Here is a 26,770-nt window from a genome sequence, read left to right as displayed (position 1 = left end):
TAATTTATCTGGGACTAAGCTTAAAGAATATTATGTGTTTCAGCACTTAGATCTTTTAGATATATGTTTAAGAAACAGTCATGACTGTAACGGATGTTGAAGGTTGGAGAAAAGACGAAATTTACATAATAATAAACTAATTGTCACCTTATTATTATCTACAGTTATTGTATATAAGCTCATTATACATATTACTTCCACACATACTCGTATGTACATAGATACTATATATGTAAGTAGGTGTGCTGTGTACTTCAAACACATATGGAATTAATAGATTTATATTATCCACTGACACTTCGTGATGGAATTGCATTTTTAATATATTATTAGATTAAAACCAATATTTTTAGCTTTTCCACTTTATTTTTATTTGACCAGCGACCGGGTTTCGTTACCGACATCATCAGACTGGTCTGATCAGGTCTGGTCAAATCAGCCAGTCAGGTCTGGTCTGATCAGATCAGGTCTGGTCTGGTCTGGTCGACCAGTCTGATGATGTCGGTAATGACGAAACCCGGTCGCTGGTCAAATAAAAATAATGTGGAAAAGCTAAAAATATTGGTTTTAATCTAATAATATATTAACATATGGAATTAATACTCGAGTAAATGCAATACGTAATTAGATTTTTTTTAAATTTTACTATTACAATAATTAAAGAAAACACTTTGTTTTTTACCACTTGAGTTTTATTAAAGACTACATGTTTCAGAAGTTAAACTTCCATCATTCAGGTCTGTATTATACAGACCTGAATGATGGAAGTTTAACTTCTGAAACATGTAGTCTTTAATAAAACTCAAGTGGTAAAAAACAAAGTGTTTTCTTTAATTATTGTAACATGTCTTACCACAAAGTTAATGCCGAAACAATAAATAAAATTTTACTATTATTACTTATCCATATCCGCTACCTATGTGGAGCATATGGAGTCCACGAACTGAGCTCCCATTCACCGAACTTCCGACGAATTAGGACAATATATATAAAAAAAAACTTTCGGCCAAAAAAAAGCTCTCGGGAGGATATTTAAAGATTGCATTAATTATAAATAAATAGAAATTGCATTAAATTGTATTAAAAATGTAACTAAATTAAATAAATAAGAAAAAATAATTGATAAATAAATATCGCATCATACCCTGTATTGAGTTTTTTTTTAATTACCTAACGTCCAAGTGACTCTGAAATCTAGCTGCGGCTTATGCAACACCGTTTATTATGTCCCTACTCAGGCTTCAACTTTAGAAGTTTCATAGCCTATGCCTACTCGTGAGTGGATTTACTCTTTACGTTTAATGTTACTATAATTTCATGTAATTCATGAGTGAAAATTCTAGGCTAAAACACTCGCCGCCTGTATTGAGTCGATATATTTACCATAATATACTTACCTATACAATTGCATACATGATCACAATTTTTAATATGAATAAGAGGTTGAAGTGATCCTTTGGTAGGAATGGCGTTGTCCTGGGCTAATAACTGTTAAAAAATGACACATTTTTTTGTAGAATGTTCATTTAATTTTTGTTCTTTTAATAGTCATACATACATGGATTTATATTGTACGAGTATGTACGCTTTATACTGTTGTTTCGACAGAATGATAAGAAGCCTCCTGCTGTGTCCTTAGATCCTAGATTTATCCTAGATACGGCAGTACTCCGCTCCAGGGGTGTTGAGGGTGATCCAGTTTAGATATTCTGTAACCCTGGAATTGAGTCCCGGATATGAGGTGGCACATCCGTACCCTCCAACTATTATTCCCAGTTGATAGACCCTTCCAGTAGTAACGTCCTGCCATACAAGAGGTCCTCCAGAATCGTGCTGGAAACCAAAGACAAAAGTAAACAGAAGACCAATCGGAATATTAAACTTTTTAATTAAATTATTCTTTTAAACGTGTAACTCATGTTGTACATGTTTGCTATCTTTTCATCATGACATTTTCATCATTTTGATTCATTGTTTACTGTTAAAATAAAATATTTGTAGTTTATATTAGAATTTAACCCTTTCCGGTCCCCCAAAACTAAAATAAAAAATCTACGTAGACAGTTACATTCCAATTGGAAAAATAATATTTTGTCCTCTGCTCCACATACTGTTGTAATAGATACGAGTGACAAAAATGTAAGCTTGGAATTTAAATAAATTATACTAATGACGAAAAAAATTCCGAATAACATCCGACATGGGACCCAAGAGGAAAACATCGATGTCGAATGAGATTTGACATTGGACCAGTAAGGGTTAATCTAATTTTATTTCTGATAATATCTATTGTATTGTTGCCAGTGCCCTTAATTATAAATTAAAATATAATGTATACCCCACACACAGGACATGTCTTTGTGGGATCTTTTTTTGGATTCATATTTAATATTTTTTGTGCTTGTAATTATAATATATTGTGAAATGCAAAGAATAAAAAAAGCTATATTACTTTAATTGAGAGAGTGGCTAAGTCAACATGGCCGTTTGTTATTTTTTTATGATGTTCATTTTTGTTTAACTTTTTTATTTTTTAGGGAATTATACAGCTTATACATAAAAATATTAAAAAAGTTAGATTGAGAATAATAAAGGCAATTTAATAATTCCACAAATTTATTAAATGTTATGAATAATTTGTTGCATGTTAAGAGAGAAAAAAGAAGAGCAGGTGATGTGCTTTTGCGTGGCGTGTGCATTGATACGATTTAAAAAACACAATCTTTATAAATAAATATATACCCAACTTTAATCAATAATAAAATCCGGAATATAAATACATTAGAAGCAATGTTTCTCGTTATCTCGAAAATATTGAATCACGAACACCTTTCATATATTTTAGTTATCACAAACCATTAAGATCAGAAAGTATTGCCAATTGAAGAACCAATCAATGACAGTGTTGATTGGTGCTTGTTATTGACTTTTGGGGTCAGTCCTCTTTGTCCTCAGGTTGTAGGTCCTTCTAACATATCGCTCACTCCTTTCAAGAACGTCATAAATCAAAATACTTGATTTTTCAGGAGAACGTTTTTAAGGTTTAAAAATATAATACAATGTATTAAAAATAAATATCAAGCCACTTATTGAACTTTTAACAGTGCAACAGATCTTTTAAGGTAAAACCTGAAGGTTTTTTTCTCCATTTCAAAATATTTAGTTTATTTAAAAAAATTACTAAACAATACATTTTATTAAAAATGCAAAAACAACACTTTCTGCCCTGTAGCGAGTAAATATTAAGTTTAAAATATGCCTCTTTTGCTGGAATATAGTACATTTTCTGGGCATTCCGAAAAGATGCACAACTGAAAATTGTCGATTTTTGATTTGTGACGTTCTTGAAAGGAGTGAGCGATATGTCGTCATGTCTTCAAATCATGTTATCTTTCTGCAGCACACATGAATATTTTTTTCTGTTTCTTTTTTATGTTTAATCTCCCTTATTCTTTTTATATGAAGTTTCACTTCCATTATGTGAATAGTGCTGTTCTCGCATTTAAAAAATGGTATTTTGAAACAAAGTTAAATTTTAAACGTAATTTTTAAAACGCGCAAGAAGAGCTGTCCCAATTAAGCGAAATCATTATTATGTTAAATTACATGGTCTGATTGTATTACCTGACACGCGTCTTTATCTTGGTTGAAGGTGCACATAGTTCTTGGAGTAATAACCGAGCCATGAATATTGATGCAAGCTTGCTGGTCGACCACACTCAAGTCCACTTTCTGCAAGTAATCCGAGTCAGGCCCGCCAAAAGACGTGGTCCCCCATCCTGAAACCAGAGTGATCAGTTCAGAAAAGGTAGAATAATATGAGATAATATATTTTACCCATGCTGGTGTATGGTGTGGGAGGGTGGACTCTCAAAATCTCCATGACGAACAAAATAGAGGCATTTGGAATGTGGCTATACGGGAGAATGCTGTGTATCTTATGGACTAATTGAGTGTTCAATGAAAGGGTCTTTAAAATAATGTGTAAAGATAGAGAACTGCCAACCACTGTGAAAATATGAAAAGTCACATACTTTGGCCACATATTCCGGGAATGATATACCCTTACATAGCTTTTAGTAGAGGGAAAGGTAGAGAGCAGACGGAGCTTGGGGCGTATGGTAAAAGAACACCAAGGCCCATAAATCTTGGACAATGGTTTGGAATACTATCAGGCTGTCCCAGGATAAGGGAAAATACCAAGGTAATGTTATGGCATAAAAAATTGCGGAACAAAACTGGGACTGGTCATGTAGCACATATGTCTGAAGATAGATGGAAAAAAGGGTGGTTGACTTGAAAGATGAACAGGACGCAGAAGCCTGAGTAGGTCCCAGACAAAATGATCGGATTCAATTCAATTCAATTCAATTCGATTAAATTTATTCAATTTTTAATAAAAACAATATAATCAAACTTTTAAGGCGTATACATCAAAACCATGAATTAAAAAGTAAGCAAGAAGACTCTTGTTCAAGATATAGAAGAATCCCGCTTCGGAATACTCTTTCAGGCACACGGAATGAACATTTAAGGCGTATACATCAAAAACATGAATTAAAAGTAAGCAAGAAGACTATTGTTCAAGATATAGAAGAATCCCGCTTCGGAATACTCCTTCAGACACGTGGAACAGATCAATATCCAGTGTGATATTGTTCAACCGTTGACACTAGGAAAGAGGCAAGCCTGCACTGGAAGAGAGTCGCGTCCAACAGACAACTGTGGAAGTCCAAGAGGGAGGCCTTTGTTCAGTACTGGACACAAGAAGATGGTTGAAGTGAGTAAGTAGTAAGAAAATATGAAATACATATTGAAAGAATATAGCGAGACGGGTACAAATTTTACTAAACCTTAAAAAAAATTGGGAACTACTCACCCAAGGCCTGAATGACGTAGTTGGTGAACGATGATGAAGCATACTTGAATGGAAGACAAGCCGGTCCAACAGTGTCACTATACACAATGGGTACTGCAGTGTAGATAAGTCCTATGTCGTAGTCGTAACCATTGCTGAAAATATGTAACATGTTGCTCACTCCTTTCAACAACGTCATATATAAAAAAAACTTGATTTTTCAGGAGATGTATAAAAAAAAATTCTACAATATTTTGAGTGTGTCCAAATACTTGTTCACAAAATCTGGATTATCTCCAATTACAGGAGTAAAAAAATAATATCAATACATATCAAATATCAGAATATATTAAAAATAAATATCAAGCCACTTATTGAACTTTTTACTGTGCAACATATCTTTTTAGTTAAAACCTGAATGTTTTTTCTACATTTGAATTTTTTTTAGTAAATTTAAAAATAATAATCAAACAATACCTTTCCTTAAAAATGTAAAAACAACACTTTCTACCCTGTATTTATAAAAAATTAAAATTAAAATTAAATAAATGAATAAAAATAAGAAACAGCTCCTACCCCCTCTTCAACCTTCAACGTCCCAAGGACCCTACTCTAAAATTTATAAGTAGCTTTATATACGCTGTTTGAGTATGATGCGGAATGCATCGAAACACGTATCAAAGAAGATTTTAAAACATTTATATAAAATGGGAAATATTAATTTAAAAATATGCCGCTTTTGCTGGGTAAAGTACATTTGTAAAGTACATGCTTTAAAGTACATTTTCTGGGCATTCCAAAAACATGCACAATTGAGAATTGACGATTTTTGACATATCGCTCACTCCTTTCAAGAAGGTCATAAATCAAAAAACTTGATTTTTCAGAAGAACGTTTTTAAAGTTTTAAAATATAATACAATGTATTAAAAATAAATATCAAGCCACTTATTGAACTTTTTATTGTGCAGCAGATCTTTTCAGGTAAAACCTGAAGGTTTTTTCTCCATTTGAAAAACATTAAAAAAAATAATTAAACAATACCTTTTCTTCAAAATGCAAAAACATCACTTTCTCCCCTGTAGCGGGTATATATTAAGTAAAAAATGTGCCACTGTTGCTGGGATATAGTACATTTTCTGGGCATTCTGAAAACATGCACAACTGAAAATTGACGATTTTTGATTTTTGACGTTCTTGAAAGGAGTGAGCGATATGACGTTGTTGAAAGGAGTGAGCGATGCGTCAAGCTAAACCAATTGAATAATAAACGAGTAGGAAGTAGGAGGTCTATAAAATAAGTTACGAAGAACAAAATACTGCACATTTACAGATTTGAAGACGAGTTTTTTTTACAATATTTTGAGTGTGTCCAAATACTGGTTGTCATCGACATTTTTTCATGTCGTATGCCCTGAAAACACTCAGACCTCTATATTCTTCTCCATCCGAGTTGAGATATTAATATGAATAACTCCTTACTGGAGACAAACTCATATTGTGAGTTGAAACAGAATATTGTGAGTTGATTGACAGTTGTACTCACTTATAATTTGGATGAGAAATGAACTGTTGAGATCTGATGAGTGTAGATTCAGTTTCCACTGCAAAAAATAAATCAAATAAATTAATTTTTACTTTGTAAACACCGCTATTTATTAAAATAGTGGGTATTTACCAAGTAAAACTTAAATTAAAAATAAATATTACCACAAAGCGACTGTCGAATTTTTTAATTTGGTAATTCATTTTTCCATTTTTTACCCCTATCCGCAGACAATGCAAAGGGATCTTTATCTTATAGAAGCAGTGTTACTCGTATCTTGATTGTTAAATATATTAAAGGAAAGGTATTCGGCGCTGCGCTTTATGTATGTACTGGTATATGAAGCGCAGTACTAAATGCATCGAAACGTTAATTGCATCGAAATAACAAAACACGTGTCACGATCCTCTTCTCACCCTGATCAGCACCCAATAGTGCATAGGGTACTGCATCAAACTGATGCAATTTTAAGTTTATTTGATAATTTTTTGAAGTGAAGGTGACAAGTTTTACTCTTCAGCCACCAGTCCTGTGTAATATTAGATAAATATTGAGAGTGAAAAATCACATTTATTTTGACCCCCTTGGGAATCGAACCCACGACCTCCAGCTCGGTAGCCGAGCCTGCTGACCATTACACTACGGAGGCGGAAATAAAGTCACCTAATCATAATATTATTGTTGCATACTTGTCAATTTCTCGCTGTACTAAACTGTGATGACTGGCCAGTCTTTGCACTATTCCGTGTCTGTCTGCTGTGCTGGTCGGGGTTGTGGGCGTCTGGGTACCGGCCAGCGTCGGGTTGGAATCGGATCTAGCTGACTAACTGAACTAATATTATACTAATCTCTTTCACTGCCTACACCGGGGGGTACTTCTAGAAAATTTGGTGATGGATTTACAAATTTGTATTTATTAAGATTGGCAGTGACTGGGATATTGAAAGCTTTTAAATGTAAATTCACAGTAAAATCCGGTTACAATTTTACGTTTTTTCACGTTTTCAATAAATTTCGAAACATAAGATAAAAAAAATTGCTTTGCAAGAGCAGATCTGTCAGGAAGCCTAGATGCTTCTGTATCTGATCTGGGAATGCGGTGGGACAGCTTTGCAAGAGCAGATCTGTCAGGAAGCCTAGATGCTTCTGTATCAGATCTGGGAATGCGGTGGGACAGCTTTGCAAGAGAAGGTCTGTCAGGAAGCCTAGATGCTTCTGTATCAGATCTGGGAATGCGGTAGGACAGCTTCGCAGGAGAAGGTCTGTCAGGAAGCCTAGATGCTTCTGTATCAGATCTGGGAATGCGGTGGGACAGCTTTGCAAGAGAAGGTCTGTCAGGAAGCCTAGATGCTTCTGTATCAGATCTGGGAATGCGGTGGGACAGCTTTGCAAGAGAAGGTCTGTCAGGAAGCCTAGATGCTTCTGTATCAGATCTGGGAATGCGGTGGGACAGCTTTGCAAGAGAAGTTCTGTCAGGAAGCCTAGATGCTTCTGTATCAGATCTGGGAATGCGGTGGGACAGCTTTCAATGCACTAAACTGTACTTATTTTAACTAACTTTATTTTATATTTTATTTTATAACTTCATTTTATATTTTACGTTGTAATATTCGTAATTTCAAATGTAAATAACCGTCTCGTCATGGGTTCTGCCTAGTGGGACGTTCATCAAAAACGTAAAAAGTCATAATTATAATAATAATTAAAAGACAAATTAGTATGGCGTCATGATGGTTCAATTAGTTAGGCGGGCTCAATATTTAGACCAGCGGTCGGGGAACTTTTAAAACCACTACCCCAAAATATTTTTTCGTTAGTCGATATTAACCCCTCCCCCTATTTTAAAAAGATGACACTCTATATAGATTATAAATAAACATTATAATTTATTGAATTAATTCACAAGGATAGTAAAAAAATAAGTGAAAATAGTTGATATATACTGGATAAACGAAATAAAATTCTCAAATTGGATCAAACAAAAATTCAGGTTTCCAGATTTCCTTTTCAGTTTTTGGAGAAATGATGTTGCTTCACGTTTGTACACTTACTTCAAAACTTTTGGGAGTTTTTGATACACAACAAAGCACACACACATACAACGCGCGTCTCTTACTTCTCACGCACACACCTGAATTGTGTAAGTTTGTAAAAATACTAAAACGTTTATGAAACAGCAAACTAGAAAAATTTCCTTATGACCCAAAAAAAACATTTTTACCCCATTTGGGGTAATTTACCCCGGTTCTCCGACCGCTGATTTAGACAGTAGCATCCTCATAAGCACAAGACTACTCACTCCCCGTCTGGATGTTGTGCTCTCCATACAGGACGCCCACGTTGGACACTTGCTGGCCTTGCAAGCAGTGGGCCGCAGTGAGCACCCAGCGAGGATGAATGATGGTCGCCCCACAGTACACCATCCTCAAGGAGAAGTCGATTAGGGCCACCATCATGGGGTATTCGTTCACATCTGTCTCCTCGCCTCCGACTATACGAGTCTATGGAAAAGTACAAAACAAGATGGAGGATCAGGTTTTTTTTGGATGGTCTTTGATAGTTGCATTTATTAAACTTTATAAACTTTTTTATTAATAGATTTATATTATCCACTGACACTTCGTGATGGAATTGCATTTTTAATTTATTATTAGATTAAAACCAATATTTTTAGCTTTTCCACTTTTTTATTTGACCAGCGACCGGGTTTCGTCGTTACCGACATCATCAGACTGATGATGTCGGTAACGACGAAACCCGGTCGCTGGTCAAATAAAAAAGTGGAAAAGCTAAAAATATTGGTTTTAATCTAATAATAAACTTTTTTATTGCTACGCTTTATCCAACCAGTTTCGACAAGAACCTTGTCATCATCAGGGTTTATGTACTAAATTCTAAAACATTTGTTAGAATTTAGCACATAAACCTTGATGATGACAAGGTTCTTGTCGAAACCGGTTGGATAAAGTGTACCAATAAAAAAGTGGTTAAAACAAAGTTGTTTAATTTTATAAAGTTTATAAAATGTGCCACAAAGTATCTGCGAAAAACATTCAAGAAAAGTTGCATTTATAATTGACCTTGTTTATTATGTACAAGGTTTATAGATCATTTTGTGGATTTTTGTTTCTTATGGCTAAAAACATGTTTTATTTTAATCTGTGTTTGTAATACCAATATTTCACACCCAGATCTACATTCATCTCTTTCAAAAACCATAGTTTTGTATTTGCCAACATTCATCAGCAAATCACTTTGATTGCATACATTATACACTTTTGTCACCAACTTCTGCAGGCCTTCTCTGCTATAAGCAAGAAGAACAGCGCCATAATAATAATAATAATAAATTTGGATAACTTATATAGCGCCATTTTCGTAAAATACTACCTCAAGCAGCATACAACAGGCAACAAACAGGCAATTGTTTATTCTAGTTCCAACATTCAAACTTCCTTTTCTTATGGAATTAGAGTCTTGGCTCCAGTCTTGTCAGCTAGTCCACTACCTCCTGGATATCCCGAAGGTCACCACCAAACTCTTTGAGCCAGCAGTCCTGCACCATGTGTCTTATGATCTGCTCAGCTCCACACTCACAATCAGGGTTGTTCCTTTTCCCACCTTCAGAGCAAGTAGTTTCAGCAACCCTGATCCGTTGTCTTATTGCACCCATGCTCTTTGAGGTAGATCAAAACCCAGTACTCAAACTGTTGAAGTATTTTAAGTTTGCAAATCCCATTTTTAGTTTTGTCTATTAAATGAATGAGTGATTTTCATGAATACATAAAACGTATCATACCTGCTTCTTCCAGCCGCATTCACAGTCAGAAGGGTCTGGACCAGCTGGTCGAGATTGAAGCGTACATAGAAACCTTCCCCCCGGAGTGTTGAACGTGGTAATAAGGGCTGCAAATTATTTAAAACATATGTATAAATTATTGCAGAAGAAGACCGAGGAAAACTTGTGATACACACAATATATTGTGAAAATTAGGTTAGATCGCCAAAAATCGCTAAAAGTGCCGTATCTAAGCTAGATAAAATCTGGGAAGACCGGGATGTGTGTAACAACACCAAGATAAAGCTTGTCAGGAGCTTGGTCCACTCCATTTTTCTCTATGCTGCTGAAACATGGACCATAAAAGCAGCAGAAAGGATAAAAATTGACGCTTTCGAAATGTGGTGTTGGAGGCGCATGCTCCAAATCCTATGGACAGCTAGACGCACCAATGAGTCCATTCGCCAAGAATTACACTTGGATGGCTTGACTCTGGCCAATCTTTACACCCAACGGATTCTCCAGTTCTTTGGACACGTTGCGCGTGGCAACGAGGATATCCGGAACGACTGGTTGTGTTCGTTACCCTGGAGGGTAAGAGAGGGAGAGGAAGATCTCGACACGATGGACCAAATAAATTAAGGCAGCAGCAGGCACCTCGGTGGTTGGAGCTCTAGTCAAGGGATAACTGGAGAAGAGTCATTGCTTCCACAAGGGTAACAACCCTCAGTAATTTTTGAGTAGGAACTAATATATTTTGAAGACATACCTGCTGAAAGTATATTGGAAGTTGATTGGATGTTCAGAGATCCCACGCCGCAGTACTTGTCAGCTCCTGTAAGCGAGGAGTCTCCAGTTTTGGAGACCAAGAAATAGTCGCCAGTACAGCTAGGTGTCTAATAACAGAATACAAAGAGATATTTATATTAAAGAATGCGTCGTTAATGTTTTAAACACAAAATAAATAAATATTTTCTCAAACAAATAAAAAAATGGAAATGAGAATGTTTTATCGTGTTGGCAATTAAGACGGCACTCGCAAACACACGATTCAGTAAACGATCGGCTGCGTGAGAAGTCAGACGTATCTCCACGCAAATTTTTTTAAAGTATATATTTTGGAATTATATTTTTCTAAAATATGTATATTTTTTACTTTCTTTTTTTTATTTTCTTTTCAAAACCATATATTTATTTCTTCAAGGCGGGATATTCGATAGCCGGCTACTGAATTTTTTTAAAACTCTTTTGCTTAAAACACCATATTTGTATTGAAATATTTTTTTTCACAGTTGCACAGTAAAACGTTCAATAAGTGGCTTGATATTTATTTTTAATACATTTTATTATATTTACAAACGATTTCTTGAAAAATCAAGTTTTTTTTTTATATATGACGTTGTTGAAAGGAGTGAGCGATATGTGTAAATAACAGTAAAATTCAATCCAATAACCTTGTTTAATTTTGGATATATTACCCAATAAGGTAAAATAGAATTCCACCAACTGTCTGCAGTTACAATAAATATTTTCTATATTCCGTTAGATTTGTAGTTTATATTGTAACCACCCACCTCGGTAAAACCGTCAGTAAACATAACCTTTGATAAATTAATTGAAGGCTGCGAATCGTGATTTTCACCCACATAACTTGGCTAATCAGTACGCATTTAAGCATACAAGTTCAAGAGCGATAATGCAATTATATATGAAATATTTATCCTAGTTTCAATTAAAGGGCATCACAACGTATATATATATATATATATATATATATATATATATATATATATATATATATATATATATATATATATATATATATATATATATGTATATATATATACATATATATATATGTATATATATATATATATATATATATATATATATATATATATATATATATATATATATAATATATGTATATTTATATATATGTATATATATATATATATATATATATATATATGTATATATATATATATATATATATATATATATATATATATATATATATATATATATATATATATATACCGGTAGGTTAAATTATATTAATAAAAAAGTGGTTGAAACAAAGTTATTTAATTTTATAAAACTTATAAAATGTGAAATATATACATGGATGTTTTTATGGCACACATTAGAAGGTAGCCAAATGGCCGTATGCGACCTAAATTCCATGGTTTCATCCTCCTCATTGATGAGTTAGTATCGTATTCAATTCAATTTAAAAAAATCAATTAAATTCAATTTATTCAACAACAAAAAATTAATATATACATAAAAAACAGTATTCAAGGCGTATATATTAAAAGTAAGCAAGAAGACTTAAAACTCCTTCGGGCACATGGAACAGATCAATATCCAATGTGATATTGTTCAACATAGCAGTAGCTCTTCCTACAGGCATAACCATCGGCAGGTTGGTCCTGTGTGTAGGAATGTGAAACAATCTTTGTCGACGCTGTCTTAGGTAAATATCGGGAACATACAGACCAATGTTCCGGATAATTTCAGGATTATCGATCATACCGCGCAACAATGGATAAAAATGCGTAATCAAATACACATTCCTTCTAGTCTCTAAACTATTGTAGCCAAGCATACCCTGGAGAAAATCGGTTGGGTAGAGCCAAGGATAATAGCCGTAATCTCTCATGTAGAGATACTTCATCGTATGATGCTCCTAACGTCTGTGTGACTTGTAAAGACATATTTCGGAAGGGAACCTGCCCTTTCCGTTGCTAGATAGATTGTGCAGTACTCACAGCTGGTAGCTCAAGGGTGCAGTTCATCATGCAGTTAGTGTTGGCAGGACAAGCTGCCTGCCAGCGACACACTTGGTTGGGATTGTAAGAACTAGGGTAGTTTTGGGAATACATATAGTATGTCTGGCCTTGGACAACCTAGAAAACATTCAACATCTATAATTTTTATTTTATTTTATTTTTATTTATTCGGATATTGCACAGCTTTACATTTAAAACAAGTATTAAATAAACAAACGTTAAATTAACAATAATAAACATTACATTACTTTAACTTATAATCCTTATCCGCACCCAATGGTGCATAGGGCACTGCACCGAATTGACACAGTGTTATCTTAATCATTACTTACATGAAGGCAAGGTGATCACTCTTGCGCTTCAGGAACCAGTCCAGGGTAATATTAAATAAATATTACAGTGTAAAATCACTTATATTTATTTTCACCCCCCCCCTGGGAATCGAACCCGGGACTTCCAGCACGGTAGCTAAACACGCTGACCATTGCACCACGGAGGCGGACATAACATTACATTAACAAAAATAGTTACATTAATAAAAATAAAGCCAATTAAACAATTCCACATTTATGTTATAATAACTATTAAAAACATTCAGATATAAAAAAGGGTGTGGTAAAAAAAAATAGATTTTGCAGGAAGGAGAAGAAAAAATACATATTTTATAATTATACTATGAAAATTATCATTTCTCAAGTACTAAAACTACATTTTTTAGACCAACTCGCTATACGGTAATAATACTGTAAAAATTTAATTACTTACAAACTTTATAAAATAAAACAACTTTGTTTTTAACCACTTTTTATCGGTACATTTTTTCTCCAACCGGTTTCGAAAGTTGTTTTATTTTATAACTAACTAACTAACCATCACGCCGCTTCCCCGCAGGGGTAGGCAGAGAGAATAGAACGTACACCACTCTGTCCTTGCAAACATTATTCGCCTCTTCCACGTTCATGCATCTCCTCATACATACCCGACAATTGTTTCGACTCCTAACCTGACCACTTTCAAGTATCTGGCATACTTGAAAGTGATCGCGCCAAGTTTTTCTCGGTCTTCCTCTGCTCCTTTTTCCACTTACATTCGCCTCATAAATTTGTTTTACCGTTCTTTCCTCACTTATTCGTTCTACACGTCCAAACCATCTCAACACACCTTTCTTAATTTTATCGATAATGCTTATCTCAGCTTTGCATTCCTTCGTTATTTCACTATTCGAACATCTATCGTATATCGATGTTTGTATGATAGATGAGATAAAATGTGCCATTTGTGGCATATATGGTATTTGTGGTATATGAGAAAAACAAGAAAAAAAATGACTTACATTTTGAAAGTAATCACAGTTAGGGTCCTGACCTCCGACTTCCTCGTATATAAAGAATATTAATATAAAAGCACTTAGGCCCTTAAACTTGAAAAATTCTGAAAAAATAAGCATGATTTATTTAAATGAAATCATTTAAGCGTTGGATTAGTCAAATTGAATGTAGAAAACTTGACAAATTGATGAAATCACAAACGGGTTATGTATAAAGTGACCATACGTCCCGTTTTGAACGGGACCGTCCCGTTTTTAGACAGCCTGTCCCAATATAAAACAACATAATTTTTTCATATTTATGTTATTTATTCCTATTATTTTCTTTATCAGCATTGCTTTTCTTTCATGAATACATAAATACTATGAAAAAAGATGTGTTTTCTTGAATATACATACTATTACGTAAAAATTGGTAGATGTCCCGTTTTGAGGACAAAAATAAATGGTCAGTTAAGTTATGTACGATGCAATGTATTTTCGTTGGTATTCTTAAAACACACAGATCCAAATGAAAATCACTGTCATCTCCTTTTCTCTTCATCCCATTCTTGTCTCATGTCTCTTCTTATATATAGACTTTTCTTACGCATAGGTGTGAAGAACTGTAATTGGTAGTCATGATTTTTTTTTTGTATTCTGATCTTGTCCGCCTCCGTAGTGTAATGGTCAGCATGCTCGCCTACCGTTCTGGAGGTCCCGGGTTCGATTCCCAGGGGGGTGTAATAAATATAAGTGATTTTTTCACTCTAATATTTATTCAATATTACACTGGACTGGTACCTGAAGTGGAGGGCTGATCACCTTTCCTTCATGTGTAATCGATCGAGATAACACTGCGTTTATATGAAGCAGTGCCCTATGCACCATCGGGGTGCGGTAAGGGTTTTTTATTATTATTATTCTGATTTATCATATATTGTAACTGTTGTTTTTCCTTCCAATAAAATAAAAATAAATAAGTAGAATATTTCATCTCTTATATTTTGTTTGTCTGCCTCCGTGGTGTAACGGTTAGCGTGTTTAGCTACCGTGCTGTAGGTCCCGGGTTCGATTCCCAGGGGGGGGGTGAAAATGAATATAAGCAAATTTACACTCTAATATTTATTTATTTCTACCCTGAACTGGTTTTTGAAGCGCAGGTGTTAGTCTAATATTTATTTAACCCTGGACCCTGAAGCGTAAGGCTGATCACCTTGCCTTCATAAATGTAACGATCAAGATAACACTGTGTCAATATGATGCAGTGCCCTATGCACCATTGGGGGCGGATAGGGGTTAGAAGACGAATATTCTGAGTGTATCCAAATCTTTGTTTACAAATTCTAGATTGTATCTCACGTGAATTTAAAAAAATGGCTAGATTGAAATGATACAATAGTTTAAATTAAGACACATCTATTACAATCAGGTGTCTAAATTTGAGATAAAGCATGTATTGATTTTAAAGTCTGAGCGTTCCAGAGCTTAGGCGGTTTAAGTGATCGCTTTATATACTTGTGTAAAGTTTATATATGAGTTTTCGGCAAAATCTATTGTTGAAACGTGTAATTTAAAAGGCTTACCAGAGACCCTTATTTTTTTTATTTTATTTTTTTTATTTATTTCTTAAGTTAGCTTATATTAAAACTAATATAAACTATTATATACATTTACATCATCTTTATATATTTACATTTCCTTACAGTAACTTAGACATTTATTTTTAAATTCTTTCAGACACTTTTCATTCTTCATACATTCAGGCATCTCATCATACATTTTTAAACCCTTATACATCAAGCAATTTTGCGACTCAGCTCTTTTCAATAATGGCAGTCTTATTTTATCCCTTTGTCTAGTAGCATATTCATGACAATTTTTGTTTAAGACAACTTTATCCTATAAATTATTATTTTTTTTTTTTATAAACTCAACAAATTGGGAGAAACCCAGGTTTATGAACACACTAAAACAGATTAGAATATTGACGTGTGCTCATTTATAAGGCCTAAGACCTACCATTGGTTGTTTTAAGTAATCGCTCTTAACGTCGTATGACATATCGCTCACTCCTTTCAAGAAAGTCATAAATCAAAAAACTTGATTTTTCAGGAGATCGTATTTAAAGTTGAAAAATATAATAATATGTATAAAAATAAATATCAATCCACTTATTGAACTTTTTACTGTACAGATCTTTTTAGGTTAAACCTGAAAGTTTTTTCTCCATTTGAAAAATATTTAGGATATTTAAAAAAAAATAATTAAACAATACCTTTTTTTCAAAATGCAAAAACAACACTTTCTGCCCTGTAGCGGGTAAATATTTAGTTGACAATGTGAATCTTTTGCTAGGATATAGAACATTTTCTGGGCATTCCGAAAACATGCACAACTGAAAATTGATGATTTTTAGTTTTTGACGTTCTTGAAAGGAGTGAGCGATATATTATTCTTGACTTGCACATATTTATTAAAGTGTCAAGTACCACAACATCCTTATATCATTACTTAAATCCCATTATTTTTGGTTTTGATAACTTTGGACCCTTGTAGTTTTCAGCCTGCCTAGTAAAAAGTATTTTTTTTTTATTCTGGGTCATTATGCCGTGGTTTGATGCCTAATGAAAGCACCTTTAAGGTAACGAAGCGAGAATTTCAACCCACCGAGGCATTCAGAATAAAATGCATGCAATAAAAATAATACAATATTATACAGTGAAAATGGGTAATTATGTGGTATTAAATCTTAGATAACACAAAGAAGCATCTTCTGTATTAGCTGTCTGTGAATTTTTATTGTTATTATTGGCACTAAAAAACGATAAGATAATGTTTATTAGCCGGAATTATTGAGTCATTAAAATTACCAGTAAAAATTATGAGATTAAGTAGTTCCATAACAAGGAGAAAATGAATTTTTCAAGAATACATATACATATATATATAACGTGGTAATATTTTTCTTTTGTAAATTGCGTGTAAATAATATGTAAAGTGGGTGTATAATAATAAAATAAACAATGTGTTGCTTTGTAATTAAAGTTTATTCTTAATTTATCTTTATAATAATTTTTATATCTATCTATCTATCTATCTATCTGATTCTGACAGTTAATAATATTATCGGAAGTCTTTTGTTTTATTCTGAGCTGGAACTGTTTTGTGTAGGTACTATTTGTAAGTACTTAATAAAATGTATAGGTAGGTACCTAGTTATTTTATTATATCTCCCCCCTTGGGGAAGAAAATTCATAGTAAAATTTTCACTCGTCCTCCGGATCATCTTCTTGTAGTGAAGGGATTGGTATAAGTTTAGTGATATGATAAAGTTTTTTTTTTTTTTTTTTTTCTTTCTTTCTTTTTTCCTTCTTTTTTTTCTTTCTTTTTTTTCTTTCTTGTTTTTTTTTCTTTCTCTCTTTTTTTTTTTCTTTTTTCCGTTCTTTTTTTTCTTTCTTTTTTTTGTATTTTCTTGACCCTTTTGAAGTAGACACAGTTTTTTTTCAATCCATTTGTTTTTTTCTTTTGAATTCCTTCATTTTTATTCTGATCTCTTAAAGTATCTTCTAATTTAACCAAATTTACAACTTTTAATTGTTCATCTGCATTTTCATTCGAGTTTAATACTGGATTCCTGCTTAGACAATCTACTTCTAAATTCTTCTTTCCTGGAATATATTTTATTTTATCTTTCGTAGAAGTTTTTTCTACTTTATTTTTATTTTCATTTTTCAAGCACTGTTTCTGTGTTATTTGTATGTCTTCATTTTTATTCTGATCTTTTAAAATATCTTCTAATTTAACCAAATTAACAACTTTTAATTGTTCATCTGCATTTTCATTCGATTTTAATACTGGATTCCTGCTTAGACAATCTACTTCTAAATTCTTCTTTCCTGGAGTATATTTTATTTTATCTTTCGTAGAAGTTTTTTCTACTTTATTTTTATTTTCATTTTTCAAGCACTGTTTCTGTGTTATTTGTATGTCTTCATTTTTATTCTGATCTTTTGAAATATCTTCTAATTTAACCAAATTTACAACTTTTAATTGTTCATTTGCATTTTCCTTCGATTCTAATACTGGATTCCTGCTCATACAATCAGCTTCGAAATTCTTCTTTTCTGGAGTATATTTTATTTTATATTTTGTAGAAATTTTTTCCACATTATTTTTATTTTCATTCTCCAAGCACTGTTTCTGTGTAATTTGTAAATCTTCATTTTTATTATTAATCTTATCATCCTCCTTTGTTTTAAACCAGCACGTTGCTTCAGAGTGATATCGAGTTCCCTTATTTAAATTTGCACAAATCTTACATGGACTTTTATCTTTAATTTTATCACTAGTTCTTAGATTTCCACGTCTTCTTTGATTATCTTCTAATCGTTTTCTTTGATCATCTTCTAATTTTTCTCTCTCGCTCCGAACATATTGTAGTAATTGTTTTAATATATCTAATGTTTCATAATCCATTTCCAATTAACAAAATTGTCGTTTTATAACGTGGTAATATTTTTCTTTTGTAAATTGCGTGTAAATAATATGTAAAGTGGGTGTATAATAATAAAATAAACAATGTGTTGCTTTGTAATTAAAGTTTATTCTTAATTTATCTTTATAATAATTTTTATATCTATCTATCTATCTATCTATCTGATTCTGACAGTTAATAATATTATCAGAAGTCTTTTGTTTTATTCTGAGCTGGAACTGTTTTGTGTAGGTACTATTTGTAAGTACTTAATAAAATGTATAGGTAGGTACCTAGTTATTTTATTATTATATATATATATATATATATATATATATATATATATATATATATATATATATATATATATATATATATATATTTATATATATATATATATATATATATATATATATATATATATATATATATATATATATATATATATATAATATATATATATATATATATATATATATATATATATATATATATATATATATATATATATATATATATATATATATATATTATATATATATATATATGTGTATGTGTGTGTGTGTTGAATGTTTATTATTTTATATTTCGCCATATATTATAAATATATATATAAAACCCTTATCCGCACCCAAATGGTGCATAGGGCACTGTCATATAAACGCAGTGTTATCTTGATCGTTTATATATGAAGGAAAGGTGATCAGCCTTCCGCTTCAGGTACCAGTCCATGGTAATTTTGAATAAATATTACAGTGAAAAAATCACCAATATTTTTTTACCTCCCTTGAGAACCGAACCCGGAACCTTCAGAACGGTAGCCTAGCGTGCTGACCATTACACTACGGAGGCGGACAGTTGCCATATATTAGTTTTATTTAATTTTTAATATTTTTTATAACTTTCTGATTTGTGTTTCGTTAACCTAAATCCCATGTCCCAAAATGAGAAATGGAAATTACTCATTGGGAATATTATATATATGTACATATGACATATCGCTCACTCCTTTCAAGAATGTCATAAATCAAAAATTGTCAATTTTGAGTTATGCATGTTTTCAGAATGCCTAGAAAATGTACTATACCCCAGAAAAAGAATAATATTTTTAACTTAATATTTACCCGCTACAGGGCAGAAAATGTTGTTTTTTTCATTTTGAAGAAAAGGTATTGTTTAATTATTTTTTAAAATAAACTAACTATTTTTCAAATGGAGAAAAAACCTTCAGTTTTTACCTAAAAAGATCTGTTGCACAGTAAAAAGTTCAAAAAGTGTATTCATATTTAATTTTCACACATTGTATTATAATATTTTCCATCAAAAACGCTCTCCTGAAAAATCAAGTATTTTGATTTATGACGTTCTTGAAAGGAGTGAGCGATATGTATGTAATATGTTTTGAAATAATTAAAGAAAAATTAATAACAATAAATGTATGTACCATGAAAACAAATGTTAACAAAATTTATAAATAATGAAATCAAATGTGTATTTACTTATTTATATTTTTACAAAAATGTTAATAAAATTAGTATATAACGACTCACCGAGATTTTTACGTCTACCGGTTTCGAGACGTACCCGTCTCTTCGTCAGGACAATCACTAACACAGCGTGCAAACAATACTACCCTTCACCACCATAGCACCATTTACACACTCAAAACTACACAAAATGTCTAACACATGCGATTTTCGGTCGACCCGAAGACCAACATGCACTATGGTTTTCAATACAGACATGCGTTACGAGCCGAGGTTAAACGTACATGTTACATGTACACGTACATGTACGAGGTTAAACGTAAATGTGTATTCATTAAGCTATATCGCTTACTCCTTTCAACAACGTCATAAATAAAAAAACTTGATTTTTCAGGAGAACGGTTTTAAAGTTTAAAAATATAATACATAATATTAATATTAAAAATAAATCTCAAGCCACTTTTTGAACTTTTTACTATGCAACAGATCTTTTTAGGTAAAACCTGAAGGTTTTTTCTCCATTTGAAAAATATTTAGTATATTTAAAAATATAATTAAACAATACCTTTTCTTCAAAATGCAAAAACAACACTTTCTGCCCTGTAGCGGGTAAATATTATGTTAAAAATATGCCGCTTTTGCTGGGATATGGTACATTATCTGGGCATTTTGAAAACATGCCCAACTGAAAATTGACGATTTTTGATTTATGACGTTCTTGAAAGGAGTGAGCGATATGATCTAACATTTCACTCGGTCATAATAACCCTTTCTACGTATATAAAACCCTTTACAAAAGTGGACATCGACTTTTTCAGACTTCGTTTACTGTACCGTCCTACCTTTGTTAAGGAAAAATACCACGGGATAATTTTATTATGTTTTCATAATTTTTTTCATTGGAAATTCAGCAGAATATTTAACAAAACATTCATTCAAACCCTTATCCGCACCCCAATGGTGCATAGGGCACTGCATCATATAAATGCAGTGTTATCTTGATCGTTAACACGTGAAGGAAAGGTAATCAACCCTCCGCTTCAGGTACCAGTCCAGGGTAATATGGAATAAATATAACAGTGAAAAAATCACTTATATTTATTTGACCCCCCTGGGAATCGATCCCGGGACCTCCAGAACGGTAGCCGAGCATGCTGACCATTACACTACGGAGGCGGACGTACACAATATACCAAAATTTAAAAAAAAAATACAGTCCTTTTAGAGGCTTTCACTTAAGTAATCTAATAATCAAAATAAACTGTCATGTACATAAAAGTATAACTATATAATAAAAAACTTACATGAAATGTTTTTATCGAATAATATAAATTTTCTTTATCAACTAGTCAAATAGACACCAACAATATTTCTCTTAAACGTATTAAAACAAATATTATTGATGTCTGTTTCATTAAGCATTACATTGCACATATCGCAGGCTCGATTTTATAGACACCTATTTACTGTACCCTTAAAAATGCCATAGGCTTTGATTATAAACGAATGTTAGCGTTTTAACCACGTAGGTAACATAAACATTACTTTTTATGAAGAAAAACATGTGTTACAATTTTTAATTAATTTTTATTTACATAGCTTATGACCTGTCATAGGCTGGTTAAGCGATCACTTTATACACTTGTATGACGTTCACCATTCTGCCCATCATTGAGCATCCTTATAGCATTAATTTTTGAAGCCTGTATATATGCAATGGTTCGGAACAAGAACCTTCCACATGTGGTATGATATGTTTGCAAGTATGGTTGATTGTAGCGCCACCAGTTGAGAAAACATGTAGATGGCAAAAAGTTTCAAAAGGATGAAAGTAGACTGAATGCGGTCGAAATGCGATCTCTCAGTACGGCAAAACGATGTATGATAGGTGTTCGAATGGTATTAAGGAAATAAGGAAAGAATGCAAGGCTGAGATAAGCATTATCGATAAAATTAAGAAATGGTTGAGATAGTTTGGACATGTGGAACGAATGAATGAGGAATGAACGGTAGAATAAATTTGTAAAGCAAATGTAGTTGGAAAAAGATCTTTCTTAATTTTATCGATAGTTCTTGTCTCAGCCTTGCATTCTTTCCTTATCATTTTTTTTAATTACCTAACGTTCAAGTGACTCTGAAATCTAGCTACGGCTTATGCAACACCGCTTATCATGACCCTACTCAGGCTTCAACTTTTTAAGTTTCATAGCCAATGCCTACTCGTGAGTGGATTTACTCTTTATGTTTAAAGTTACTTTAGTTTCATGTAATTCATGAGTGAAAATTCTAAGCAAAAACACTCGCTTTCTTTCCTTATCACCTCACCATTCGAACATTTATATATAAGAAAAATGTTTTTAGTCCGTCATCACCACAGTGTATGAAGCCCTTTACCCTTCAACACAAATGTTGATGGAGTGTCCACCCACAACAAATCAATAACTCCGATGTTTTTCACACACTTGACATATCGCTCACTCCTTTTAAGAACATAATAAATCAAAAAACTTGATTTTTCAGGGGAACGTTTTTGAAGTTTAAAAATAAAATACAATGTATTAAAAATAAATATCAAGCCACTTATTGAACTTTTTACTATGCAAACGATCTTTTAAGATAAAACCTGTAGGTTTTTTCTCCATTTGAAAAATATTTAGTACATTTAAAAAAATAATTGAACAATACCTTTTCTTCAAAATGCAAAAACAACACTTTCTGCCCTGTAGCAAGTAAATATTAAGTTAAAAATATGCCGCTTTTGCTGGGATTTAGTACATTTTCTGGGCATTTCGAAAACATGCACAACTGAAAATTGACGATTTTTTTTTATATATGACGTTGTTGAAAGGAGTGAGCGATATGTAACATCATTCACGAATTATTTTACATACCAGGAAACGCCGGGAAACATGATTTTACATTTTTACATGTCAGTTTATTTTCAATATTTTGCACATGCACAACTGAAAATTGACGATTTTTGATTTGTGACGTTCTTGAAAGGAGTTTGTTTTAGCAAGTAAAAAATATGTACATGTATAAGAAAAATGGTCATACATGATATTGATTGACTCACCCGCCATGTTTCAGAACATCTGCTGGCTCGCCGTGACAAATTCGGGAAAGATTCAGTTTCTCGTTTCGCCGTCCGCCTCAGCGACAATCTATCTCTCTAATGATAGTGATATATGTACTACTATAATTTAATGTTTAATGTAGGTACTGCCAAAGTAGGTACTGAGTTGTGCGTAGGTAATTATTGTTATCGATTCGAGGCGCGAAGTACAAGTGAAGAGTAATGCTATCTACATAGGTACTTTACTAACTGCCCGCTGTGAATTTGTGTTTTATTTTTATAGTCGCGTATCAATGTGGGCGATTGGATACCAGGACCGGGTTGGGGCGTTTCTTTTTCGGAAAATTTTGAGACATATCTTTGCTTACGAATCTAAGTTTCTCCAATAAGGTTTTAGTTTTATGATGACATCTTAGCGTAGGTGAAGAAGAATATGGAGGTCTGGGTATTTATAGGGATTACGAACCGTTGAGGCTGGATTAAGTGTTCACTTTACACACGTGTAACCCATAGTTGATAATTACCCTTCACAAATTTTTGGACTGTTATTTTTTCAAATTGATTTTTATTACTTTAATATAGTTACAAAAATATTACAATTTAATTCACTAGACATTTCTACTTTTAAAATATCTTTATATTAGTAACGTTGTTCCTCTTCAATATATATATATATATATATATATATATATATATATATATATATATATATATATATATATATATATATATATATATATATATATATATATATATATATATATATATATATATATATATATATATATATATATATAGTTATTTTTTTAAAAATATTTTTCTTTTTGACAATACGACATCAAAAACTTCACTCGTTAGTTTTTTTTCATTTTCAAAATTTAATCTTTAATTTTTTTTGCATGGATCCAGAAATGTTATATTTTTTTTATATTACTAAAATTATTTACCTTATTTGACCGAATACGATACTGGACATATTTAAAGTCTAGAATCGAACTTCCGATATCAATTGATGTAAATATGTACATGCGAAATATATCTAAAGTAACTGTTAAGTTTAATATACAGGTGGAAAATGTATGTAGGTATACCAATCGTAGCATTGTCTTGAAATCGAAAAAAGTTCAAAAAGTCAAACATAATTAAAAAAAAACAAATAACCCGTAAAACCACTACTTTTAGAGGCTTGTCTGGAGGTAGCATAGTAAGAATAGGGAAGGTAAATGTGAAAAATACATCACAAACACCCAGACCAATTAAAAATAAATATTTCTTGAATTAATTTAGCGATTGGCTGGAATCGAACCCGCGATGCCAGTTTCTTAGTAGAGCGTCTACCTAACTACGCCACGGCGCCATACACATAGAAATACATTTTTAAAATTACCTACACAGTTTTATACACAAATAATTTATAATTTGTATTTGAAATTGTTGATATGAGGAAATGGATAAATGGAGGAGAGGTGAAAAATGTTTTCAAAGGCAGAGTGGGTGATGGTATGGCGTTTTATTCGCTCTTCCTACCCCTGCGAGGAAGTGACTTGACAGTAAGTTAGTCAATTTACAATTTATTTTTTATAAATTGCTTCTTCTGTCCAAATAAATCATAGCACCAAAATAAAAAAAAGGATACCTCCGTCACTAATCCTAAAATCTTAAGAAAAATAATTGTATTTTTTTCATTGTCTCCGTTAAGACATTCAGTATTTCTCTATTTTCAATATATTTTCATATTATTACATACGAGTATATTATTTTCAATATACTCGTATGTAAGATGTCATTAACCCTATTTGTTTACAACAAAATTTTATTACAAATTACAAATTATTCCTTCCTACTGTAGTGGTAAGCACATTTTTATACCGTGTGTGCGGTCCAAGGTTCGATTTCCATGGGGGGTGAAAATATATTACTTTATTTTTCACTCCAATAAATATTTTATTAATCTTTGAAAAGATCAAGATAACACTGCACCAATGGAGTGTTATGTCCTGCTGGATACTGATAAGGGTCAGAAGAAAAAAGAGTTTATATCCAGACTTTTGTATGTACATACATACTTGACTGAAAATTTTCCGAGCTATGCATATTGCCGTCAACAAGGAGTATTGAAATTATAGGTGTCTCAAATTGAGATGAAGCTTCACGTACGGTGTTTGAAAATGATGCTAAATGCATCTAAACACGGCACAATAGAATATAAGAAATAGTTGATTTACTTAATGAAGTTATAATGAAAAATAGATACATATTAATTACCATAAAGCAACTGTCGAATCAATTTAAAAACTAACTAACTAACTAACCATCACGCCGCTTCCCCGCAGAGGTAGGCAGAGAGAATAGAGCGCCACACCACTCTGTCCTTGCAAACATTCTTCGCCTCTTCCACGTTCATGCATCTCCTTATAAATACCGATTGTTACGACTCCTAACCTGACCACTTTCAAGTATTTGGCATACCTGATCGTGCCATGTTTTTCTCGGTCTTCCTCTGCTTCTTTTCCCGCTAACATTCGCCTCATAAATTTGTTTTACCGTTCTTTCCTCACTCATTCGTTCCACGTGTCCAAACCATCTCAACACACCTTTCTTAATTTTATCGATAATGCTTATCTCAGCTTTGCATTCCTTCCTTATTTCACTATTCGCACATCTATCATACATCGTTTTGTCGCACATTCTTCTGAGAGATCACATTTCCACTGCATTCAGTCTTCTTTCATCCTTCGTTTGCCAACTCCATGTTTCACTTCCATACATTAGAGTTGGAACCAGGACTCCGTTGTGCACTGCCAGTTTAGCTTCCGCTGATAGGTTTACAAATAGGTTTACGAATCAATTTATGGAAATAAATTCTATTTATTATCGTTATTTACAATGGGAAACTTGAGCGACTTATATAATATTTTATCATTCGATAATTAACATTTTTATTGCTGTTTTCGGCACTTTATTTATAGGACAGAGGGTCATTCTAAAAGTTTGACAATATTTAAAATAATTTTATTTTATTTTAAATATTCCTCCGTCCGCCTCCGTAGTGTAATGGTCAGCATGCTCGGCTACCGTTCTGGAGGTCCCAGGGGGGGTCAAATAAATACAAGTGATTTTTTCACTGTAATATTTATTCAATATTACCCTGGACTGGTACCTGACGCGGAGGACTGATTACCTTTCCTTCATGTGTAAACGATCAAGATAACACTACGTTTATATGAAGCAGTGCCCTATGCACCATTGGGGTGCGAATAAGGGTTTTTTATTATTATATAGTTACAGAGTTTTTTTTTCATAATTTCATTCATTTTTTAGACGTTTCTACTTTACAATCTAAAATTAATTACGTTGTTCTATCCAATAAAGAGACTAAGCTCTTGTGCTTGGAGAGAAAAGTACGCTTATTATTTATTGTTTATGTTTGTGGGTGATACAATTTAAT

General features: G+C 32.5%; 1 protein-coding gene across 1 annotated transcript; it reads right to left on the bottom strand.

Moving 5' to 3' along the window:
- Positions 1-1,506: 1,506 nt before the first annotated feature.
- LOC148301000 (venom serine protease-like) lies at positions 1,507-23,573 on the bottom strand. Its single transcript, XM_088273957.1, has 10 exons — positions 23,323-23,573; positions 14,310-14,407; positions 12,956-13,093; positions 10,951-11,077; positions 10,203-10,309; positions 8,703-8,904; positions 6,404-6,461; positions 4,880-5,013; positions 3,625-3,779; positions 1,507-1,833 (listed from the first exon to the last, which is right to left on the bottom strand). Exons 1-10 carry the CDS (start codon positions 23,327-23,329, stop codon positions 1,654-1,656), a joined length of 1,206 nt encoding a protein of 401 aa, XP_088130083.1. The 5' UTR covers positions 23,330-23,573; the 3' UTR covers positions 1,507-1,653.
- Positions 23,574-26,770: the final 3,197 nt, after the last annotated feature.

This window comes from Brachycentrus maculatus, unplaced genomic scaffold (assembly GCF_059751285.1).
Source record: "Brachycentrus maculatus isolate JH-2025_06_01 unplaced genomic scaffold, ASM5975128v1 h1tg000623l, whole genome shotgun sequence".
In the NCBI taxonomy this organism is placed as follows: domain Eukaryota; kingdom Metazoa; phylum Arthropoda; class Insecta; order Trichoptera; family Brachycentridae; genus Brachycentrus; species Brachycentrus maculatus.
This window is presented reverse-complemented; position numbering and strand designations above follow the sequence as displayed.

Coding starts and splice junctions, on each gene's coding strand:
- LOC148301000 (XM_088273957.1), bottom strand. Junction 10,310..10,950: donor TTCCAATATACTTTCAGCAG/GTATGTCTTCAA, acceptor AATAATTTGCAG/CCCTTATTACCACGTTCAAC. Junction 3,780..4,879: donor CTACGTCATTCAGGCCTTGG/GTGAGTAGTTCC, acceptor CTCTGGTTTCAG/GATGGGGGACCACGTCTTTT.